The 21,190-nt window shown below is 42.2% G+C and overlaps 1 protein-coding gene across 3 annotated transcripts; it reads left to right on the top strand.

Moving 5' to 3' along the window:
• Positions 1-54: 54 nt before the first annotated feature.
• Positions 55-4,536, top strand: C10H15orf40 (chromosome 10 C15orf40 homolog). 3 transcript variants are annotated; one of them, XR_012765128.1, is made up of 5 exons: positions 55-196; positions 272-398; positions 617-744; positions 2,754-2,933; positions 3,055-3,538. XR_012765128.1 is itself a non-coding variant. In XM_075431461.1 (5 exons), the coding sequence occupies exons 1-4, from the start codon at positions 122-124 to the stop codon at positions 2,844-2,846; spliced, it is 423 nt and encodes a 140-aa protein (XP_075287576.1). In that variant the 5' UTR covers positions 56-121; the 3' UTR covers positions 2,847-2,883; positions 3,620-4,536. The 3 variants fall into 3 exon arrangements, 2 of the variants coding, with proteins under 2 accessions (XP_075287576.1, XP_075287575.1); XM_075431461.1 differs by lacking the exon at positions 3,055-3,538 and adding an exon at positions 3,620-4,536 and having other exon boundaries at positions 56-196; positions 2,754-2,883; XM_075431460.1 differs by having other exon boundaries at positions 56-196; positions 2,754-2,883.
• Positions 4,537-21,190: the final 16,654 nt, after the last annotated feature.

Raw genomic sequence — 21,190 nt, 5'->3', positions numbered from 1 at the left:
GGGGCGGGGGGGGCCGGGCCCCACCCTCCCGCGCCGCTCGGCGGCCGTGGCGCAGTGTTGGGCGGAGCCTGGCGCCGCGGGGCGGGGCTAGCCGGTGTTGCTGGAAGGGACGCGCCGCACTATGCTGGCCCTCGCCGGCTTCCGTCGGCGGCTGGCGGCGCCGGTGCGGAGCGGTGGCCGGGCTATGCCCCGAAAGGTGCGAGTGGGAGGGCCTCGGGGGGGCGGCGGGTGGGTGGCTCCCGCGGTGACCGCGCCGGTTCCTCTCTTTCAGGGAAAAGGAGCCGCGAAGCAGCCCCCGGAGGCGGGCGCCGCCGCGGGACCGGTGGTGGCGGCGGGCGACGGCTGCGTGAGGGTGGCGGTTCGCGTCAAGCCGGGCGCCCGCTGCAGCGCCGTCACAGGTAGGCGCCGGCGCTCTGTCGGAGGGCCGGCCGGCCGCGGGCTGGCGCGTTTAGCCTGAGGGGGCCCGCGGCGCCTAAGAGCGCCGTTACCTGCCAATCCGCAATCTGGCCTGGCTTCAAATTAACGCGCCGTTGGAGGGACGGGCGTCGGTGGGGGGGGAGGCGGTGACTGGGCGCGGGGGGCGGCCCGAGCGCCAACCCCGCGCGCTTCGTTACAGAGGTGGGCGCGGCGGCGGTGGGCGTGGCCGTCGCGGCGCCCCCGTCGGACGGGGAGGCCAACGCGGAGCTCTGCCGCTTCCTCGCCGCGGTGCTCGGCGTGAGGAGGAGCGGCCTGGCCGTGGAGAAGGTGCGTGCCTTTCGGCTGGGGTTTTCTCGCTCGGTCTTGCCCGGCGGCGGTTCTGAGGCGTACTGAGGGGTGCGGGGCTGTTCTCCGCGCGCGGCCCGGCCGGGGGGGTGGGGCGGCTGGCGGGGCGCAGGCCTGGCGCGGGAGGCGCCGCGGCTGGTCTGGAGCTCGTGAATCGGGGCAGCTCTTGGCACGATGCGTTTTCCAGATTTGTGTGGTTCATGTGTTCTTCAAAGATTCTCTTGTTTTCATGTCAAATGCAGTTCACAAAATTTGTGGTTTGTGGAGAATGGGCGTTTTATTAATAACTTTTCATTTTTTTGAAGTAAATTCTGTATTTGAGTGAGAACTTTCTGACAGCTGTCACGCGTAGGTAAGGGCATAGATAAGCACTTGGATTATAGCTGGGCCTCGAGTTTCTGTGCATTAGAGTTTACACGTCTTGACTTTGGCAAGTGAAATTGTTTTATTCATCGCACTGAATAAATAATTTGTTTTATTAATTCATTGTACTTAAAGTCAGTCTTTCCAGCCATGTTCATTTACAGTTTATGAACATACGAGCGCAGTGAAAAATTGCGCATTTTATTTTTGTCTGTTGGTTTAATGCAGTAGTTGTGGAAGTCCGTTAGAGGACAGTGGTAAATGGCAGCATGAGCAATGACTTGAGCGCTGTGTTGCCGAAAGGTAGAGGTGTGAAGATTTGAGTCTGTTTTTTCCTGAATCATGGGCAAGCTGCTTCATTTGTTTGTCAACATTTTAGAGAGAACACTGTTTTCCTTCCTTAAAGGGATGTTCAGGTTTAACTAGATTATTCTCAGAAGTGCTAAGCAGAGTTGAACATAAAAGGGGACAGCGTTCTCTTGATGTTCTTGACTCTGTTGTTCTGACCAAATAACATCCAAATAATTACATGCTGGTGTTTGTTTTTCACAAGCCACTGTTTGTTCTCGGCAAAGCGTTGTGGCAAAGTCTGTATTTTATCTGTGGCTTAGATTTTTCCACCCTGATCTGTTACGTGTAAGATGCAAGTGATTTTTGGCACTGGTTGCTCTCTTACGTGCTACTTGCTTTATGAGAAGTGCTAACATTAACAAAACCAATCCAAATCAGGGAAATTGGTGGGAAATGATCTAGTATAAAACTGAGGTTACCAAATTTCTGGACAGGGGCCTTGATTTTCATCATCAGCTGGCTAGACTGCTTCAAGAATCTATTTTTCATTTTAATTATCACGCTATGTTTCTGTAAAGTGGAGTTAAGGACTTTTTCCTCCTTCAGGATATCCCTTGTGGGCTTTACAAAGTTTTTGCCAGGCTGCAGATTAGCAAGCAACTTGTTTCTCACGGCTTACTGAACAGTAGCAAAGTTGTGTCTTCAGGCAATATGAAATGAGGTTGCAGGTTTGCGAGTTCCTATGTAAAACAGCCTTTTTTTTCAGTAACACAAAAACAGGTTCATGATATTCAAATAACTGCTGTATGAATCTGAGTGTCTTATAGGTTATATATGATGTGATTTCATTTAGCTGATATTATCAGCCTGAGAACTCAGCTTAAGAGTGACTAGTACTCTGTGGGAGACAACTCTGAAGAAAGATCTGAAAGTACACAGTTAGCAAATATGCATATATATATATATACATACCCAGTTTTTTAAAAGAACAACGCATATTAGTTGGAGTCTTGCTTCTAGATGATACAAGTGAATTATGGAAATTTATTACTCCTTGCTTTTTGTTCTAGCCTATAAAAAGAGCATCGATTCAGGGCACGCTTTGGGAGCTGTATCCAATTTTAAAAGGAGAGTAGATGAGACATTGTTTTCCACCTTTCAGATAACTAGAAAGGACACTGATAAACTGTCTCTTAGTGCTGTTAAGTCTTCATACCCACGCTTCAAGAATTATTTTTAAAGTACCTGATATGTTTGCATTATAGTGAGACTTTTTTGGAATGTGTATTTGGTGGTGATTCTCTGACAGACGTTTTCTTTGTGTGTGTCTAAACCAGGGTGGTAAATCCCGTGAAAAAGTGGTGAAGGTTTTGGTACCGATGACGCCAGATGAGGTTTTAGAAAAACTGAAAAAGGAAGCTTCCAGTTGACCTGAAACAAGAGTGGGAAATGGAACAATGCGTCTTGGTAAATGGACTGATATTCCTTCTGTAAATCTAATCCTGTTGAGAATATGGGTAAAGATACCTCTTCACCCCTACCCCCCTTATTGATATAGCTGCTGTTGAAGTTTTTGTGTAGGTTTGGTTAGAAAAACTTGTCTTTACTGAGGCTCTGTAACTGCTTCTGTCACTACAGACTTTTTTCCCCTGTGGAGAGTTTCCTGTTGGTAAGATTTGTCCTCTTTCCTGGTGCCTAAAGAAGCTTTGGCTAACAAAGTGAAAGGCTTGGAGTGACAGGCTTCGTGTGAAAAGCGGTACACAAGGATGAGTCTGTCTTGACAACAAAGGCCCTAGAAGAATATTCTATTCAATATCTAGCGGCAGGTACTGGGTGCAGTTTTGCACTATGTGCACATATGTACATCTAAAATAAACCAATTTGAAGCCCATATACTGTTATTGATCACACAGGCAAGCTAAAAACAGAATCACCCAAACAACTGAAACAAAACCAGGAATTTGCAGTATGAAAAACTGACCCAGAACCTAGTAATTGCATACATGGTGTCACTTTGTAATAATTAGTTTCCTGGAAAAGTAGAGATATAATCATGTATCTTTGCCAAATGTATGTCAAGTGTGATGACTGTTTTTAATAAAAGGGGCAAAAAGTATTGTCAGACTTTGTTCTGTGTTTATTTTTTTAACAAAAAAGAAATTGTTTCCTAGAAGTCACTTATTAGAATGTTATTTTTAAACAGGACTTTTCTACAATCTTTCCTTGGATTGAAAATGCAGAATATTCCAACCCATAGAGAACCAGGCAGAGTCGTTAATCGAACAAAACAAGAAGTCTGAGACAAAATGGGCAACTGTACTCCAGTCTCAGGGCTAACAAGAAGAAGGCTTAACTTCTCTCTTTATCATGCTTCAGAGGTCAGAGTAAGATTTAACTAGTATTTCCCAAAAGTGTATGTGATACTGCACGTGTCTCTGGTAGGCATTTGCTTTTTCACCTGCATTGCTGCTGATGTCTGAAATTGTCCTACCTTTGCTATGGTGGTCATATTTAAAAATTTATATATATAAATGTAATGCCTGAAGTAAAAAAGAAAAATTGTTCTGAAGGTTTGCCTAAGGTTTGTCATACCTTCTCCTGGAAAACAATGTTATAAATGCATAAGTTACAGCTAAATTTCTTTACCAGCTTCATGCAGTGCAGACTTTATAGCTCATAATTCAGTTTTTTGTGGACAAAAATATTTTGCTTTAGAAAATTCTTTCTGCTTCCTGTTATCCTAAATATTGCAACAGTTGGTTTTAGAGTTAGAGAACTGGTGCTTGTCAAGATGACAGTTCCTTCGAGGTGATGCATTTTAAAGATGTTGTGAGAAATGTTACTTTCCTGTTTCGACAGTGTTTGGAGAGCTAAGTCTAAATTGTGAATGTTCTTTGCTTAATGGTTTGCACCTGGGCTCCTTATTTTCTCAGGCTTTCGGTCAGCCATACATTGCTGCAGTTGTGTTTCCTTACTTACCCTTTTCAGTCCGTACTGGCTGGTTTTGTGTCACAGTTAGTCGGGTTTGGTTCACAGCTCCGTGCTGTTTCATCTTTTCTTGTCCAGCAGAGGGGGTGCCATGTCTTGCGGAAAAATTAAAGCAAAGCAAGCCAAAACTAAGTGTATGTGTTTGTTTTTCTTATTGCCTAAACTTCTTTTTATTGTGAATAGAAAACAGCAATCCAAAGACTGAGGAATCCTGCATTTATGAGTTATATTCTGAGTTGGATGCTGCGGCAGCCATTATAAAGATTTCCTTGGAAGCTAACACCATGTGTTACCCTATGTGTATTATATACTATATTGAAATAACTTATTATGCTTTCCCATGACTTCAGACCCAGATTGAGGGAGGAGCTGGGTAGGCAGGTACAGTCTCGGTAGTACATTGGTCTTCAGTGATGATTATCTACAGCAATAGCCGATTTAGGCTTTCAGTTCCCTCTCTGTCTTGTCGACATGTTCTGTCTAGTCTTTGCTAGCTTCTGCTTCAGAGGCTTCACCTTTCCTAAACACCTTCGGCTGGCGTTCTGCATCTTTTTTTCCTAATTGGTGAAAGTAACTTGAAGGCAAATGTATTGGAGACAGCTTTCAGTGTATTATGCTGTCATTTTTATGTAATGTGAGCCAGACATACTGTCATGTTCATCACTTATCAATCAGAAGACAAGTACCATTCAGCTAGGAAGTTTATTAGTCCTTGGGAAAACAACCACTGTGTGCTCCTCTCTATTGCATTTCTGTTTTCTGTTGCATTTGTAAATGTGCATGTGGGGAGGGAGGAGCCATTTTTATAATACTGATTTTGTGCTTGGCCAAGCCAAGTACTTTTTCTTTCGTCTGGATTGTAATATGGCGTTTAAGACTTGCTTTAATCTGTCCAGTCATCATACAGTATTTTTTCAAAACTTGTTGCAGTTGGCTGGTTTTTAGTGTTGCTTCTTAGGAAGCAGAAATATTATTGGTCGCGTATATTGAAGCTTCTCTTGCTCAAGGCATTACTTAGTTGAGGGCTTGGTGATTGTGTAAAAAAGCCACAGCAGATGGAAGCCACAGTAGTAATCAAAGCCTGGTAGTAGTGCCCTGTCTCACGTAAGACTGAAACAATGGACTAGCTAGCAGTGTGGCAAATAAAGCCTTTGTGTGCTGGGAACAGACAATTTATTTAATATGAGTAACCAAAATTATTTTAGAAGGATAGTATAAATAACACCAGGGTGCTGCCATATTTGGGAGCCTCGTATCAGTGTTTTTCATTCAGTCTTCCAGTTATATCCATCATATCTTGGTTGTGGATACTTGTATCCTGCTGGAATGCCTGGGAGGCAGGAGTTGCTGGTCCATTGTATATCGAAAGTGAGGTACAGAAGAGTTAAGCAGCTTGCGTGGCCAAACAAGTCAATGCCAAAACCATGATTTAGGCCTAACTCTTTCAAATCTTGTATTGAAATCCTAATCTGTCAACTACCTCTGCATGAACACCATGAAATATCTTTCATTCTATTGAGGAAAATTGTGGTAGCAAATATCCCTAACTCTTCAGCAGAGTATGTTTTTAATAGAACAGAGCTGTGTGGTGTTTGTAGGAGGCTTCTTCCAAGACTTTAAAAACACTTCTCGCATCCCCTGCCTCAAAATAAAACTTTAACTCTTACTCCTAGACCAGTTTAAAAACATTGTGGTGCCAATCACAGAATCACAGAATGTTCGGGGTTGGAAGGGAGCTCTGGGGATCATCTGGTACAACCCCCTGCCAAAGCAGGGTCACCTACAGCAGGCTGCAGAGGACCACGTCCAGGTGGGTTTTGAATGTCTCCAGAGAAGCAGAATCCACAGACCCTCTGGGCAGCCTGTTCCAGTGCTCCATCACCCTCAGAGTAGAGAAGTTCTTCCTCATGTTTGGATGGAACTTCCTATGCTACCGTTGCTGCCCTCTTTTTCCTTGTTGGTCCCTGCTTTGTCCGTGTGCATAAAGCTACACGATTACTCAGCTGCTTGAAAATCCTACTATTGACTCGAGCACTGTCCTCTTTTCCTGATGCATTGTCTGACCAATTTCAGTAAAACTTGTCTAATGGTGATTTAATATCATACTGTTTACAGACCTGGGCAGACAGTGCATTTTTTTTAATGTAATCAAGTTATTTAAACATCAGCAAAATAGGAATTATCTGAATAAATTCCGTGCCAGGCAGTCTTATGGCATAGAACATTCTTGGTCTTTCATTGACTTGGTTACATTTATTGTCTAAAATCCAACTTTGAAAGTAGGTATGTGGTTTCATTGCAGTACTCTAATATGCTAATTAAGGATATTTAATTATACCCTCTGAAGTTGGCCTCTTTGCTCTTTTGCTTTCAATCCACTCCATTTATCATCTGCAGCACATTCCTATCTCTCCTTTTAGTCCCAAGTGTTTCTGAATCCCCATTTCTTCAGGTATCATCAGTCTAAATAATCCTGTATAATTGACAACTTTGTCAATAACTGGCAGTGGCAATTTACCAGAAAGCACAGTTTAATATCTTCCTTCTTTCAGCCTCCAGGAAGATAGATACACCTGATCTTTCTGCTCATTACTGCATGTCTCACTCTGTGTTTCCCCTCTCATGCTGTTTATTTGCATATGTAAAGTTTGAACCAGATGAGTCCCTTTTTTAAATTTTTTATTTCAGCCTACTATATTCCCCTCTTTATGTTTTTAGTCTTTACCTCAGGAGGATGATTCATTGCCGTATTAGCTATTATGAAAATGTGCTCCCCCGTCTCCTTCTGGGAACACAGTGCTTTACCTACACATAATGCATATCTTGGTTATTATTCTCTAGGAAGGCTGCTGCACTTGGGGCAAAGTGCTGTTAATGTAACCAGGGCACAATAAACAGTCAAAAAGCTGCTGAAGAAAGGAAATACGTGCCTGAAAGGACGAGTCTGATACTTCTCTAAGGTACTAGGAATTCATTTCTTCCTGGTCCTTTATATATTAGCTTTCAAAGTAATTATTAATGAGCCATGAAGAATTTTTCTTTCACCTGTAAATACTGCATTTATTTGGTTTTGCATTGTTTCAAGAGCTGAGGAAGTTAGAGTGATGAAGTAGTCTACCATAGCATCTTACTACAGCTTGAGGCTCAGTTTTTGGAATGTTGTCTAAATAACATTTTCAGTTTCCAAGTCTGACGTAAGGCAGATGGAAAGGAAAATACATTGAGTATCAATTTAGCAGTTGGTCACTATAGAAACATGCTGTAAAGAGAACAGTTAACTATGGACTTCTGGAGAAAAGAATGTTGGAATGAACAACAGAGGGTCAAAGCCTCATTTTTGTGCTGCGCAGGTAAAGCAGTTGTCTGCCTGAGGAGAATAACTGGGGTTACACAGTGTAGTTCTGGGGTGACTGTCATTACGTTGCCTTTTTTCTATTACCTAGTACATGTGCGGTGCACATGGGAAGGGCTGCGGCATGTTGTTCCTTTGGCCAGCTTTCAGTGTAGTAGAATTTTGCAAACCAGGATGTGTTCAGGCACAATTTATAAAAAATTTCAAAGCTCTCAGTATGTGTTAGGAGATACTTGGTGCCTGTCTGTTTGACAGGGGAGTTAATAAGCTGAATTTTCTAAAACAAGCTATTTCTGTGGAACCTTTTTTTACTGGTGCTACTTTCGATAGCTTGTCTTAAAATCTGCGAAGTTTTCTGCTTCTTTGCTGATGTTCAGAAGGTCTGCGGGGCTAAATTTGGTAGTGATATCACCCCACATGCTCAGCTCGAGCAGCCACCTTCCTGACATCTTTGGGCCCTGGGTTCGCTTCCCCGCTGGCTGCCGCTCCCGGTCGGTTCGGCTGGTGCTGGGTCAGGTAAGTGCCCTTCAGCAGGACCAGGCTCTCTGGGGTTGTTTCTGCTCTTTATTTGTCACTTCAGCATTGCTACTGACACCTCCTTAGATGCTACTGCATTTCTTTTTCTGTTTCTTGGGCCCGACAGCCCTTTGAGATGCATTTGTTGTGGAAGGGGGAAGAAAAGACCTTGTGATACAGTCTTTGCAATCAGAGGGCAAACCTCTCCCTGCCAGTGAGGCCCTGTGACAGCTCTGCATAGCCTCCTGGCATTTGCCCTTTAATAAAATCTCTCATGTTGTCTGCAGTAAATCTGACAGCAATCAGCTAGCACATACGTGAGGTCATGCTCCTGCTATGGGGAAAGATTGCTATTAGCTGCTAGGATGCGCTTCTGAACAGACAATTTTCTTCAGTTTCTTAGCTGCCTATTTACAATGGAAGTGCAATCTGTTACTAATAAACCTGATTGGTTTATGGTTTGGGGGGGGGGGGGGGGTTGTTTGAAAAACCTGATTAAGCTCATCACTGGCAGACTATAAATGCTAATACATAGAGGGGACCAGCCAGGCAAAGTGCACTTGGCTGATTTTACTTAATGAGAATGTTTGATTCTGCTCAGTCACTTCCTCACTGAGTTCAGGTTCAGCTACTAAAGCAGACCCAGGAGCTTTTTGTTAAATATTTTTGAAATATTATCAGCTTATAATGTAGTTCTCAAACTGTACGACTTCTGTGTGCTGTGATTGCTGTCACATATCAGCTAGAATAGAATTTTTATTCTTTATTTAATACAGTGCCAGGCAGTATTTCCAACAAAAGATAAATGCGAAATTAGAGCATCTGAAAATACTGGTTTGACGATAGCTGTCAGTAAATTGTGGATGTGCGGCAAGGCCAGTCTTTCAGTAGCTAAGTGCCTGTGTGTGTAAAAGCAGAGAAGGTGTAAGATCTAATTAAACACAACTTTCAGTTGTCTGAAAAGTATATAAATCCTAAATCTGCAAAAATAAGTAAAGTGATCCTGTCAGTGGAGGTGTTGGCATACAGGTGTTATGCACTTAAAGAAACAAAGACAAAAGGAACATGTTAATGTCAGAGCTTGCCATAAGCCTTTCAGCCAGCTTTGTGGGGTTGCCATTGCATATCTGAATTTGAAACTATTTTTTTCTCTGATCTTGCTGTAAGATACACCTCCACAAGAAACAGAAGATAATCTGCACCACTGTTCGTGTCACAAGGCTGTGAAGAAAATTTCCACTGAAATGTGTTATATGGAAAATCGTGTTTAACAACCTTTCCTATAGAAAAGCTTTGGTTTCTTAGCTGCATGTGATTCCTGCTCACATCAGTGGACCTGCTTGGGTTTTTTACCTGGGGAAGAATTTAGTGAAGTGATCGAAGTTTTACATATTTGGGCTTATGAACTTAAATAAGCATTTTCTGTTAGTTCATTTTCAGATCTTACCTATTTGCAGGCTGGGTTTTAGGCTTTGTCCTGTGGTTATCTAGTGGGAGGTACCTTGGTTAGACTCTCTGAAGAAACAGAACTTAAGTTTGATTCCTGGGTCTGCATATGAGGTGAACTTCTTCAGTCCAAAAATAAAGAAAATAAAACATTATGGGGAGAGTGGAAAAAAAGAAAGGGAATAATTTACATGAATCAAAGGTCGTTTATTGGGCTAGGAGCAATTTTGCTTGGCTGCTTGGAAGTATTTGCTGCATGTCCGAAGTTCTGCTGGGGAGGAACCTGCACAGAATAGAGGGTGTGATAGACTCTAGATACTTTATAGCACCTGCTCTGCTGTTTAGCACGCAAGTTAGAATGTGGAAAAACCTGTCATGTTTTCAAAGACTGTAAATCTAATCATTGGCAATACAACTTTCACAGATGTTTTTCACTTGCAATGTATGAATCTAGGTGGGAAGAAGATATTACCTGTGGCCCTCTTAGTGTGAATCCTGAGCCTTTAAATGCCAATCTGAAATTTTTCAGGAAGGAAAGATTCATCTTCTGAAATGATAGATTCATGTAAGGGCTGTTGATGTGTTAATATAGAAGGAGCATCTACTGTTGCTGTTATTTAGAGCTGTGTGGATTAAAATGCAAATTCAGATGGAAAAGTTTGTGAGCTGCTCATAACTAGTTCATCTATTCTGCCTTCCCATTTCATTTAAGTAAATTGGTTCTACAAAGAGAGCTACAGTTCGCCAGCATTTTTTCCTTTTGGTGACTGAGCTATTATCCTTCACAGCAAGTCAGGACTAACACTTTGTAATTGCTGTGAGAGGCTGGCACATCCCCTCAGCACCAGAGTCTGCCAACTGCAATTCCCAGGGTCTTGTCTAATCTGCAGCGCTTCATCCAAGGTGTTGTGAAGTCTCCCACAGGTTTCCATTACGCTGAACTGGCAGCACTGGGAGCCCAGCCGCCGGCCTTTTGCAGTGGAAGGAGCTGCTGCCAGAAACACTCATTCAGGTCGGTGGGTACAGTGAGAGCTTGCGCTGCAGGGGAAGGTAACTGTGGATGGAATTGAGAATTGTTCCAGTATGGGAGACACTGTCTTCTGTTTCTGTGTCAGAAAATAAAGTGTTAAGACTCTAATTAGAAAAGAAATTTGAACTCGGAGAAATTCATACCCATCATTGCCACTTTTCATCTCTGATTTTTAGACCTAGCCCTTATGCTGTATTAATTTCCACAACTGAAAAAGTCCAAATGCCAAAAGGGGATGACACTTCAAGGTTTAAGTGAAATCACTTGGGAATGGTAAAACCACATCTTCCTATTAACTGACTCCTTTAATAGTGTAATATGTGAGAGGGTAAATCAAAGACTGATTTTCTGTTTCTTTACTGTCTGCGAACAGCATTGAGCAGAAGAGACACCCATCTTTGTTTCTTCCGAAATGATGTGCTTTCTCCACAAAGGAGCCTTTGATCTACTGTTACCTGCCTGTTCAGTTGCAGAGGGTAAATACAGCCCACAGTTTCAGAGAATAAATAAATCTGTGACTTCTTAGTTGCAACAGAAGGGTGTGACTGGAGGCAGGTTTGGCAGCAGAGAATAAGCTATCAAGACTTGCAAACATTGTATTGGCAGCCAGGGAGGTAGCTGTGTTTAAGGATTTTAGAGAAGAACTTGTCCTAAATGGCAATGTTTGAGAAAGACTAGGACTGCTGATGATCTTTGTGTCCAGTTTAACGAGGGACAGAATATTTTCCAAACAAGAATGTCAGACTTCTGAAGTAAGAAAATAAGAGCATATAAACTAGGTATAGCAACCTCTGTGTTGTCCCTTTCCCTCAGTCTTTTCTGTTTGTAATAACCTACAAATCTCATTCTAGATTAGATGTGGGTTCTTGGAGATGCACACTCCTCTGTTTCTTTGGTAAAGCTCAAAGTCACTTGTTGCCACTGTAATACAAATAATAATAAGAGCATAATCAAGGCTGTATTTGTTTTGTGGTTATGCTGAATGCTAGAGACTTACAGTAATTATAATACCATTAAATAGTAATGGCAAAAGATTTAGAAGTAGATCATGGGACTCCTGGAAGGAGATGAAAATCTCGCTCAGTTTTCTTCACTACCTCAGGCATTGCATTCCTCTTTTATGGCAAAAAGAGCAACCTAAAATGATTTCCGAAATGTTGGGGCGTATATCAATCCCTCTGTGTTAGGGGCCAAGAGTGCTATATAACAGGCAGGTTTATGTGGAAGAAACTAAATGGGCGTGGATTCAGTTTCACAAATTATTTTTCTGTAATTTTGGAAGCACGTTGAATTTGACTGCATTTAGTAGTTGGAGATACTGCATTTAGTGCCCGGAGACAGGAATACGAAACTATGAAGAAAGCAGTTCTGTGTACCTCAGCGTACCTCTCACCATGGGCTCTGATTACTTGATGAATCTATGCAGCCAAGGTTACAACTCTATTTCAGATTTCTTTTGGAGTGTGCTGATGTGACAACATTATATGATGCAGCTCTATGACCCAGCCTTTTGTTTTGTGAAACAATGCTTGGTCTCAACACCGTGGTGTGTACAAGCCAGCGTAAGGTGGTATTTGTCTCCTGTCTTCTTTCATAACGTGTTCACAGTGTAAAGCTCCTGTTAGGTACTTGAAACCTTGTGTAAATACAAGGGATAAGAGCACTGTTCGTCTAGAAGCCAGGTAATAAAACTGGTTGTGCTAAGACTTAAGGTGGCAGGGCTCCACGGGCGGGGAGGTGTGTGTGTATGTCTGTACTTCGTGGTGAGACAGACCAGCTCCAAGCCATTGGCTTGCCCTTTCTTTGGGACCGGTATGGCTTAGGGAAAAAAACTGTCTTCTGTGTCCTCTGGGTAGTTTAGTCTGTCTACTTTTTGCGTGAGCCACAAGGTCCCCATTGGGGCCTGATTATTCAGTGTGTCTGTGGCTATCGCAGTGTTCGCAGTGCTCGTTTGTGAGGGAGAGATGATGTACGTGACTTTGGTCAGTGATCCTTTAACACACGGTGCTTCCAGTCCAGATTGGAAGAGAGCATCCAGAGAGAAGGACGGGCTGTGCATGATAAATACCTCTCCCACTGCACAGTTAGATTAGGCTCACAACAAATGCGAAAAATGCAACTTCATTTTCCCTCAGCTTTTCAATTTGCTGCTAATACCTTTCACAGAGGAAAAAAATGGTTTTTGTCAAAATCATTATCATTTAAAGCCACATAAATTTGAAAGCTGTTAGAAGGTTACAATGGTGAATTAAAATACCCATTTAAATTGTTCCTTAAGCATACTGTGTTTGATTTTGGTTTATTCCTTTACTTCCTCTTGTGTATAGTGAAGTTTCCTGACAAAGGGCCAGTGAAGAGAACTTATAAACTGATTTTATATAATCACATTCTGGCCTGTATCAGTATTCAGGATGCATGCTTATCTTAACCTGAAGTGATGTGTTAATTTGACTTGGAAGCAGAGTAGTATGTGGACACAAAGTAAACAATTTAGTGAATTAAATAAAATCGTGACTACAGATTAAGTGACTCTGCTATAGTGTTTTGCTAGTTAAAATAGAAGGCCTTGCTGTTACTGCATGGGAATCTGCAGTTTATCATCTGCCGGCAGATGATCAGCCCAGTTACCAAGTCGTGCTCTCTCCAGTTTTGCCTGCGGGCCAGCAACGTCACGGGGACAAGTGGGGCATCGTCAGCCTCGGAAACAGTGCAGACCCAGCACGGCACCTCCCCACCCCAGTTGCGCTGCAGATGTTATACACACAAGATCCTTCGTGCGTTAGAACATTTGTTTAGGTTCTCAGCATGCTGGAGTGGACTGACTGCTCCTGTATATTTGTCTCTGTTATGCTCACAGGAAAGAATGTGGTTTATTTAGCAGTTTAATCCGTAGGAACTCGAATTCTACTCTTTGGACCCTGTGCCTGTTTGCAGGTCCGTAGTGCTCTCCACCTCTGTGCTAATCCAGGCAAATCCTAGTGAGGTGTCAGTGATTTTTTTTTAATTACTAGTGGTCATTTTCTTTTGTTAAATAACATCCTCTCAGCTGTTGAAATGAGGCACCTGTGTAGTTAACTATGAGATTGCCATATTAAACTCTACTTGTCTGTCTTGCAAGCAATAGTAGGGGAGCTCAGTAGAGACTTTAGTAGGTGCTTAGCACTGTGAGGATCCCAGGCTCTCCTGAACTCAGCCGGGATCTCTGGATAGGCTGCTTTTATCCCAAGTGGTGTGGCCGAAAATACTGTAAGGTCACTGCCCCACCCTATTCCACAATGAAGCTGTCCCAAAGTAACAAATCCATAGCTAATGATAAACAGTGTAAAGGAGGAAGAGGTCCCATACTTAAGCCATTGTTAAGAAAGAAGGACTTGGCAATGAGCTCCAGGAGGTCCAGAGAAAAGCTTCTAGAGGGAAGCATGGAAAATCTGTCCCTCAATCTGAAATTAGACTGGACAAAAAACCCAAACCCAACTACAAATGTTCTGCGTACAGAGGGATGGGATGGTGGTATGGTGGCATCACAACAGGTAGAGTGGAACAAGCTGGTGGTGGGCAGGGAGTAAAGGTTTTTCCATTTAGAGATTATTTTAAAGGCCTCCTCTGATTTTGCCAAATGAAACCAAGGTGCAGATATTTGATATGGTCTTAACTCAGGGTTGGCATTTTGGTCATCTTGATGCTCACTTTGAGAGGTGTGAATAAACAAAAATGAGCTGACATTCACTTCTTAAGACTTCCTTTCTTTTTTTTGTGTTACAATTCTTTGTGTTTTCTAGCAATCCTTAAAGTTTCTATACTAGTAGTAGAAAATGTGAAGAGCCTGAGAAGGTTTTCTGAGGCGTGTCTTGGGTGGTATGGTTACAGGCAAGTTTCTGCCTTTTAAAACATGGTATAGGAGGTGTGATCAAAAGAGACAGAAATTAACAGTTAAAAGTCATTCATCAGCCAATGTCCTGTAGCACTGCTGCATGCCATATGCATGCACAGCAAAAGTGGAATTGAGCCAAAGAGCAGCCGAGTTTGTGGACAGCTTTGAATCCAAAGTCACGATGGGACCTGCTGGGATGTCTAGGATCCTCCCCCAGAGCATTAATGAGAAATAGATGCCATCTGGAGGAATTTTCTTGCCAAGGGACCGCGATGCCGTCTTTGTCTTCCAGTTCTCATCAATCACAAGTGGCTTTTAAATAGATTTGTATTTTACCTTCAGTCAGATGATTTCGTCTTCTTAGCTACTAAGGACGCTTTGACCTTTCAACAGACTCTTCTAGAAGACGACTCTGTATTTCTGACAAGACACATTTGTTGCGATGGCTGTTCTGTCACTCCTCTCTTTCCTTTCCCTGCACCAGGACATTCCCTCGATCAGCATAGCTGCCTCGTCCACTCCTCCCCTTACCACTGTATTTTCTTTCCTCTTCTTTTGCTGTAGGTGCAAAGAACAACTTTACCTGTAATCTTTTTGAAACTTAGATGCTGAACTATGTAGTTCTAGTAGTTTGCATTAAAATTTTTACATCTATTTGTTTTAAAAAAAGGCAAACACTGTAATACTTGCAAAAGGGTGGAATTTTGCTCACTCTTGCCGTGATTGTATGGTGTGTGCCTGAATGCTTTTAAAATCAATTAACTATACGAATAGTACATTCAATACAGTAACTGTCACAAGTTTTTCTGATGTGAAATCTAGTTTGCGTAGATTTCCCCCTCGGTTTTAGTGCACCTCTCTTTAATTCAGTGTTAACTATCAAATTGGACTACCCATAGCTCTTAGCTATGGTGAAGCTGTCTTTATGCTACTTATATTTTTGAAGGACTTTTCTACTACACCCATAGGATTAGAATCACTTACTCTTTGTGCAGGTCTAGCTTTGAGAGCTAGCTAGGCCACAGAATCCCAGCTGTAAGCCTCTAAATACTATGCTGTATAACTATGGAGTGACATAAAGGCAGTGTTTAAATCAAGTCATTGCCTGCATAATATCTATAATGTGTTTGGTTTTAGTTTAAAAAAAAAAAAATTAAAAATCATCAAACAAATTTAATTCCACCAGAACGTTTCTAACGCGTTGTGCGGGGAGACCTGATTGCAGCCTTTCAGTACTTAAAGGGAGCCTATAGGAAAGATGGGGACAGTCTTTTTAGTAGAGACAGCAGTGACAGGATGAGGGGTAATGGTTTTAAACTAAAACAGGGTAGGTTTAGGCTGAATATAAGGAAGAAATTCTTTACAATGAGGGTTGTGAAACACTGGAACGGGTTGCCCAGAGAGGTAGTGGAGGCCCCATCCCTGGAAACATTCAAGACCAGGTTGGACAGGGCTCTGAGCAACCTGATCTAGTTAGCGGTGTCCCTGCTCGCTGCGGGGGGGTTGGACTAGATGACCTCTAGGGGTTCCTTCCAACCCAAAACTTTCTATGATTCTATATACCATTCCTAGGCTTTGAATGGAGCAGCCCCAGCACGGGAGGGTTTGTAGCTGAAGTACAGAGAGCATGGAAGAGGGAAACAGGGCAGACTGAACCACTGTTTTACGGATGGAAGCCAAGACACAAAAGCAGTAAAAGTGGTTTGTAGCTGAGCTGGGAATTAACACGTGTGTCTGGTTCTGTCTTTGAAAACATCCCTTCCTTTTAACTTTCATTTTAGTTCAGGTAGAATGACTGGTGCTGTGGCAAAGTTGTATTTTTAGAATTTTAAAGTAGCTGTAAAAAGTCTTGTATTCAGGAGTGTTCAAGAATATGAGGAACTGGTAAAACAGATATATCTGAAATAAGTAGCCTGATGCCTGTGTAGTGATAGGAAGGAGAGAGTAAAAACAGTATCGGATTTAAAAAAACATTTTTAGGCCAGTAGTGAGAATATGTCTAATGCAGGTATGAAGGGAAGCAAGATTAGGCTGATCTTTTATTACCTAGCAATAAATCTATTTTATCACTAAAAATTAAAATCCTGCTGGTAAGGTCTAAAGAAGTTCTTCAACTGGATTTACTCAGACTGCAGGATATGTGATCAATAGCTATTTGTTTATCGTTCCCTGGATCTCTCCACCTTGCTTAAGGACTTAAGCTGTGCCAGTGTAATGACTCAGCTGCTTAACTGCCTCCAGGTTCCTAGGTCGGTATTCTGCCAGCTTGTTTGATGCTGAGGAGGTCCCTGGAGTCTGTGGAGGAGGAAGCAGTTTCTCTTCCCCACCACCTCCCAGGCTGTGGCATGGTGGTAAAGTCACTTGATAACCAATAATCAAATCTCAAAACTTATTTTCCCCTACAGGATTCAGAATATGTGAGGAGTGGGCCATGAAACAGTTGTTCCTTTAGCTCAGCTGTGCTCCTTGTTGCCATTGCCTGGGCTGTACAACGTACCCTCCTGCTCCTGTCATACCTTAGAACCACTAAAAACGTAATTCTGCTGATGGGAGTATCCTCCCAGCTTCAGAGTTGGGGAAATAGGATTTGCCAGTGTTGGCAATTTAACGTGAAGCTCCTTTACCTTCTTGTAGCAGTTTGGCTGTAGCTGAGATTTAGAGGAGGGCGTGCGTACCCCCAAGCTTGATGCTCCATCAGCTCCCTTCAGAGCGGGCGTTTCAAGCACGTGGCTTATAAACCAGTAACATCAGCTTGCTGTGAGAAGAAGATGTGTCCACCCAGAGCTCATGCGCTAACCTGATCGAAACTCCAGACGTTTCCTATGCTGTGTTTAAATGTTCGTACTGTTAAAACCACCAAAGCACCGTTCTTCAATGTACTTTGGTTTAAGTCTCAGTGGCATTCATAAATCAAGATGACTTGATGACTTTGGAACAGTAAAACTTAAAAACCAGGCCTTTGCTATGGAAAAATTAGTTTTTATTTTGTAAAAAAAAGTGTAAGCTTTTGAGGCTGGTTGCACTTGGCAGTTACTACTGTTACTTTACTCTTCTTGAGCACATTTTCAGTAGAAAATGTATCATTTCAAGCATTTCTTCAGAAAAAAATTCAGATCTGACTTTGGGCATGGTGGCCAACACCTATGTGAAACTTCTTACAGTATGGTTGGTTTTTTAATCTTTATTTCAACAGTACTAATTATAATCTTAAGTATTTCATTTATGTGGGTATATAAATACCAAATTGTCTTTCCTCACATTGAATAAAAGTTTTGCAAAAGCTTAGTGTCTTAATCATTTTTTTAACATGTAACATGTTTCAGTTTGAAGATTGTGCTTGAATCCTGGAAGATTTTTTTTTTGTGGACAAGGTGGGGCCTTGGTTATTTTTGTAGTTCTATAACACATAACTAAGCTGTTTTCTTCAACTCATCTTTTTAATAGGTAAGGTTGTTTGTTTTTTTCAAACAATGAGCAGGAGCAGCTTTGATACTTGTTACTGCTGCAACTTTTATTAGTGAAGCAGTTTGAATTACACAATATGCAAAAAAAAAATAAAGGCATCCCATACTTGCCATACTTGTTGAAAAAAGTGATCTAGCTGCTGAAGTATTATTTGAAAAAAAAAAGCATCTCTGTGTTAGGAAGAAGACAACATTTGTTTGTGTTCCTGCTGGTCACAGGTAACACAAGAGGTAACCATTGGGGATGATGATGATATGATTTATCCTGTTCTGTGTTGATTAGACTTAAAGGAAAATATAGTTATTATCAACTTGCACCATCTCTCGTAATAAATTTGTGTTTTAACAGGACAGAGTACTTGGAAAGTCAGGGGCTGAGCTGTATAGAAGTAACACTTTGGCATCACTGTTTCACATAAGCAAGTGAGGACTGACAACCACCAAGTGCAGTCCATCCTTTACTGAAGAAAAATATAGGCTGTGGTAAACACAAAAATAAATGCCAGCCCGTGGGGCCTAATGAAAAAATAATCCTCTTGAGAGGCAAGATCATTGTGCACCACCGTAGTTCAGTCGCCATCCACTCTCCTGGCAGCGCTGGAGCCGCTGGACTCTGCTGTGATCCCTAGGATTTACCTCCGCGTGTCTCGAATCAGGCTGCATGTTTCCTAGGTACTTAATTTCAGGGAAACCCGATCGGCCCTGTGATCTTGCTTAGCTTCTGGTCATTAGCATATCAGCACCATGCATAATTTAAGCAGGGTTACGTAGCTCTCTTCTAACATACAGGGACAAGGGGACAGATTATAGTAATTTTTCCTGACTGGCAAATGAAAGGCAAGGGAGGTGCTGTTCCATTAAATTGCTCCTAAGGGGGTCAGTAGCTGCTATAAGGAGCAGTCCTGTTCCCCGTTCCTGCTTGCTCCTTGTTCCTACCCCCTCCTGTTTGTCAGAGGTGGAGAAGGTGTGACTGCATCAGTTGGACCAGCTAACAGAATTCACCCAGAGTTGTGAAATTCAGAGATTCCCCTCCCCCCAAGGAATAGTGGTGGTGGCAGGCAAAACCTTAGCTTAAATTTCATACAAAAAGCATTTTCCTTCCAACATCTCAGTATAAGAAGTGTAAGAGGCAAATATGAACGTTTCTTGGTTAAGCAGAATATTTATTACCAAATTAATAGTATGAGTTTAAATATATTCAAATATATTTAAACAGTAGGAGATTAAATATATTTTTTGTTCTAGAAGTTGAATGTTGATTATCTGTATCTCAGAAGTGACACTTGTTTTCCCTGTCTGAATTCTCTACTAGAGAGCCTCTTAAAAGTAGCTCAGCTTCTAACCCTGCGAAGCACGTCGACACACTTCTGTTTGCAGCTGCAGTTAGGCAAAATAGAGGCTGAATAGCAGTGAACGCTTGTAAAATTGTATCTCACAGATCACAGTAAGGTTTGGTTTTTTTCCTATGCACTTTCTTTTGCCTTCAAGTACCTAGCAGCTTAGCTATGATTTGAAAGCTGTTAGCATTTTTTAAAATGCTAGTGAAGAAATTGTATAAAAGCTACCGAGTTTTCTTAGTTGTTGGGCATAGCACCTGTAATTTAGCATTGTAATTCTTCAGTATCAATTAACAGCCCATACAAAACTGCTGTATGTGTTCAGGATTTAGAACTCCTGCAACAGCCGTGCTCAGAACTCCTGGGGTATTCAAGCTCTCGGTAATGTGGCAGTCATTTTTTAATACAGAACACTTATCGGTCTTTTGTTTTATTCATGATAATAATGATGTCTGAGCAAATGTCAGATGGAAGAGATTTCTTAAAGTCAGATTCCCGATGCTGAATTTTAATGTTTACCCTGCAATCTCCAGCATAGTTAAAGCAAACAATTTCTGTAGTGTTGGAAGTTGCAAATGTTAAAGTTACTCTGCTTCAGTTTTGTCATCTCAAACACGCTATAATGCGCAAACCATAATTGCAGGCACTACTTACTGGTTTTATTTAGCTTGACAGAAATGATAAACTGGACTTAATCATACATACTAATTCATCTAAGTAGAAACTGCTGGAGGGAACATATATTGAATTCTGTTTACCTTTCTGTCCCGTGCAAGGCATGCATGTATTTAGAAATGTATTCCCCCAAGAAAATTAAGTTCTTGCCATAATTGTTCCATGGAAAGGTTTGTAAATCATACAGGTCCTTAAAGTTGAACTGAGAGCAATTAACGGTGAGCCGGATGGAGTCACGAATGTCAAGACAGAAACCAGGAAGCTGCACTCGCCTGTGTCTCTCCTGGCACCACAGTCAAGAAACTCGGCGTAAGAGTGCTGAGGTCATGACATGTGTGATTCCAAGCCATAACTTCCACCTCGGCCATCCTAGTCAATCTGCTTCTGCAGCTTGGTCACACTGTGGTAGGTTTTTTATTCACTAGCTGAAAAACACTAAAAATAAGGCAGTGATGGGGCTTGAGGAAAGGCACCAGCTGAGGCAGGATCCGTTCCTTTTGCCAGGTTTTATTCCAGCCCAAGATGCTACCGCAGATGGTCAGGAAGGAGAAGACCCTGGCACAGCCTGACTTCCGTGGCATAGCTGGCAGCGTCGGGCTCCTTGCAGGAAGAGATGCGCTCCCTTCCTGGAGGTGGGAGGCTGGAGTATCTGGCACTTGGCACGTGATTCTGCATTGCAAGGGAATTCCACCATGCCAACTTGCAGGCTCTTCCCAGGGCACAGATAAGAACTCTGCGTGATCCTGTAGCCCCCAGTGTAACAGCTCCACCATGTCAATGGTGGTTAAAAAGGGTGCATTTCATCCAGTAGAACTCCTTAAGAAGAAACAAACCTCTCACTAGAAGATTTCTAAGGTTACCCAACTGAAACCAAGGCAAATACTTCCGGGAGTGGGATATTAAAACCTGCGACACAGTTAATAAATACTACATGAGAAGCAGAGAGCAGAAATTCTTAGCAGGTAGGTGGAGACACTTCTGTCACGGCTCCTGTGTCAGACTCCATAAAAGCCACACAGAGCCTGTGTTTCTGAGATCAACAGTAAACATGCTCTTTAGCTCTTAAAAGCATCTTACAAGCTGGGAGACTGTGCT

This window comes from Opisthocomus hoazin, chromosome 10 (assembly GCF_030867145.1).
Source record: "Opisthocomus hoazin isolate bOpiHoa1 chromosome 10, bOpiHoa1.hap1, whole genome shotgun sequence".
Taxonomy (NCBI): Eukaryota; Metazoa; Chordata; class Aves; order Opisthocomiformes; family Opisthocomidae; genus Opisthocomus; species Opisthocomus hoazin.
Note: the sequence above shows the minus strand (reverse complement) of the source record. Positions and strands in the feature narration are given on the sequence as shown.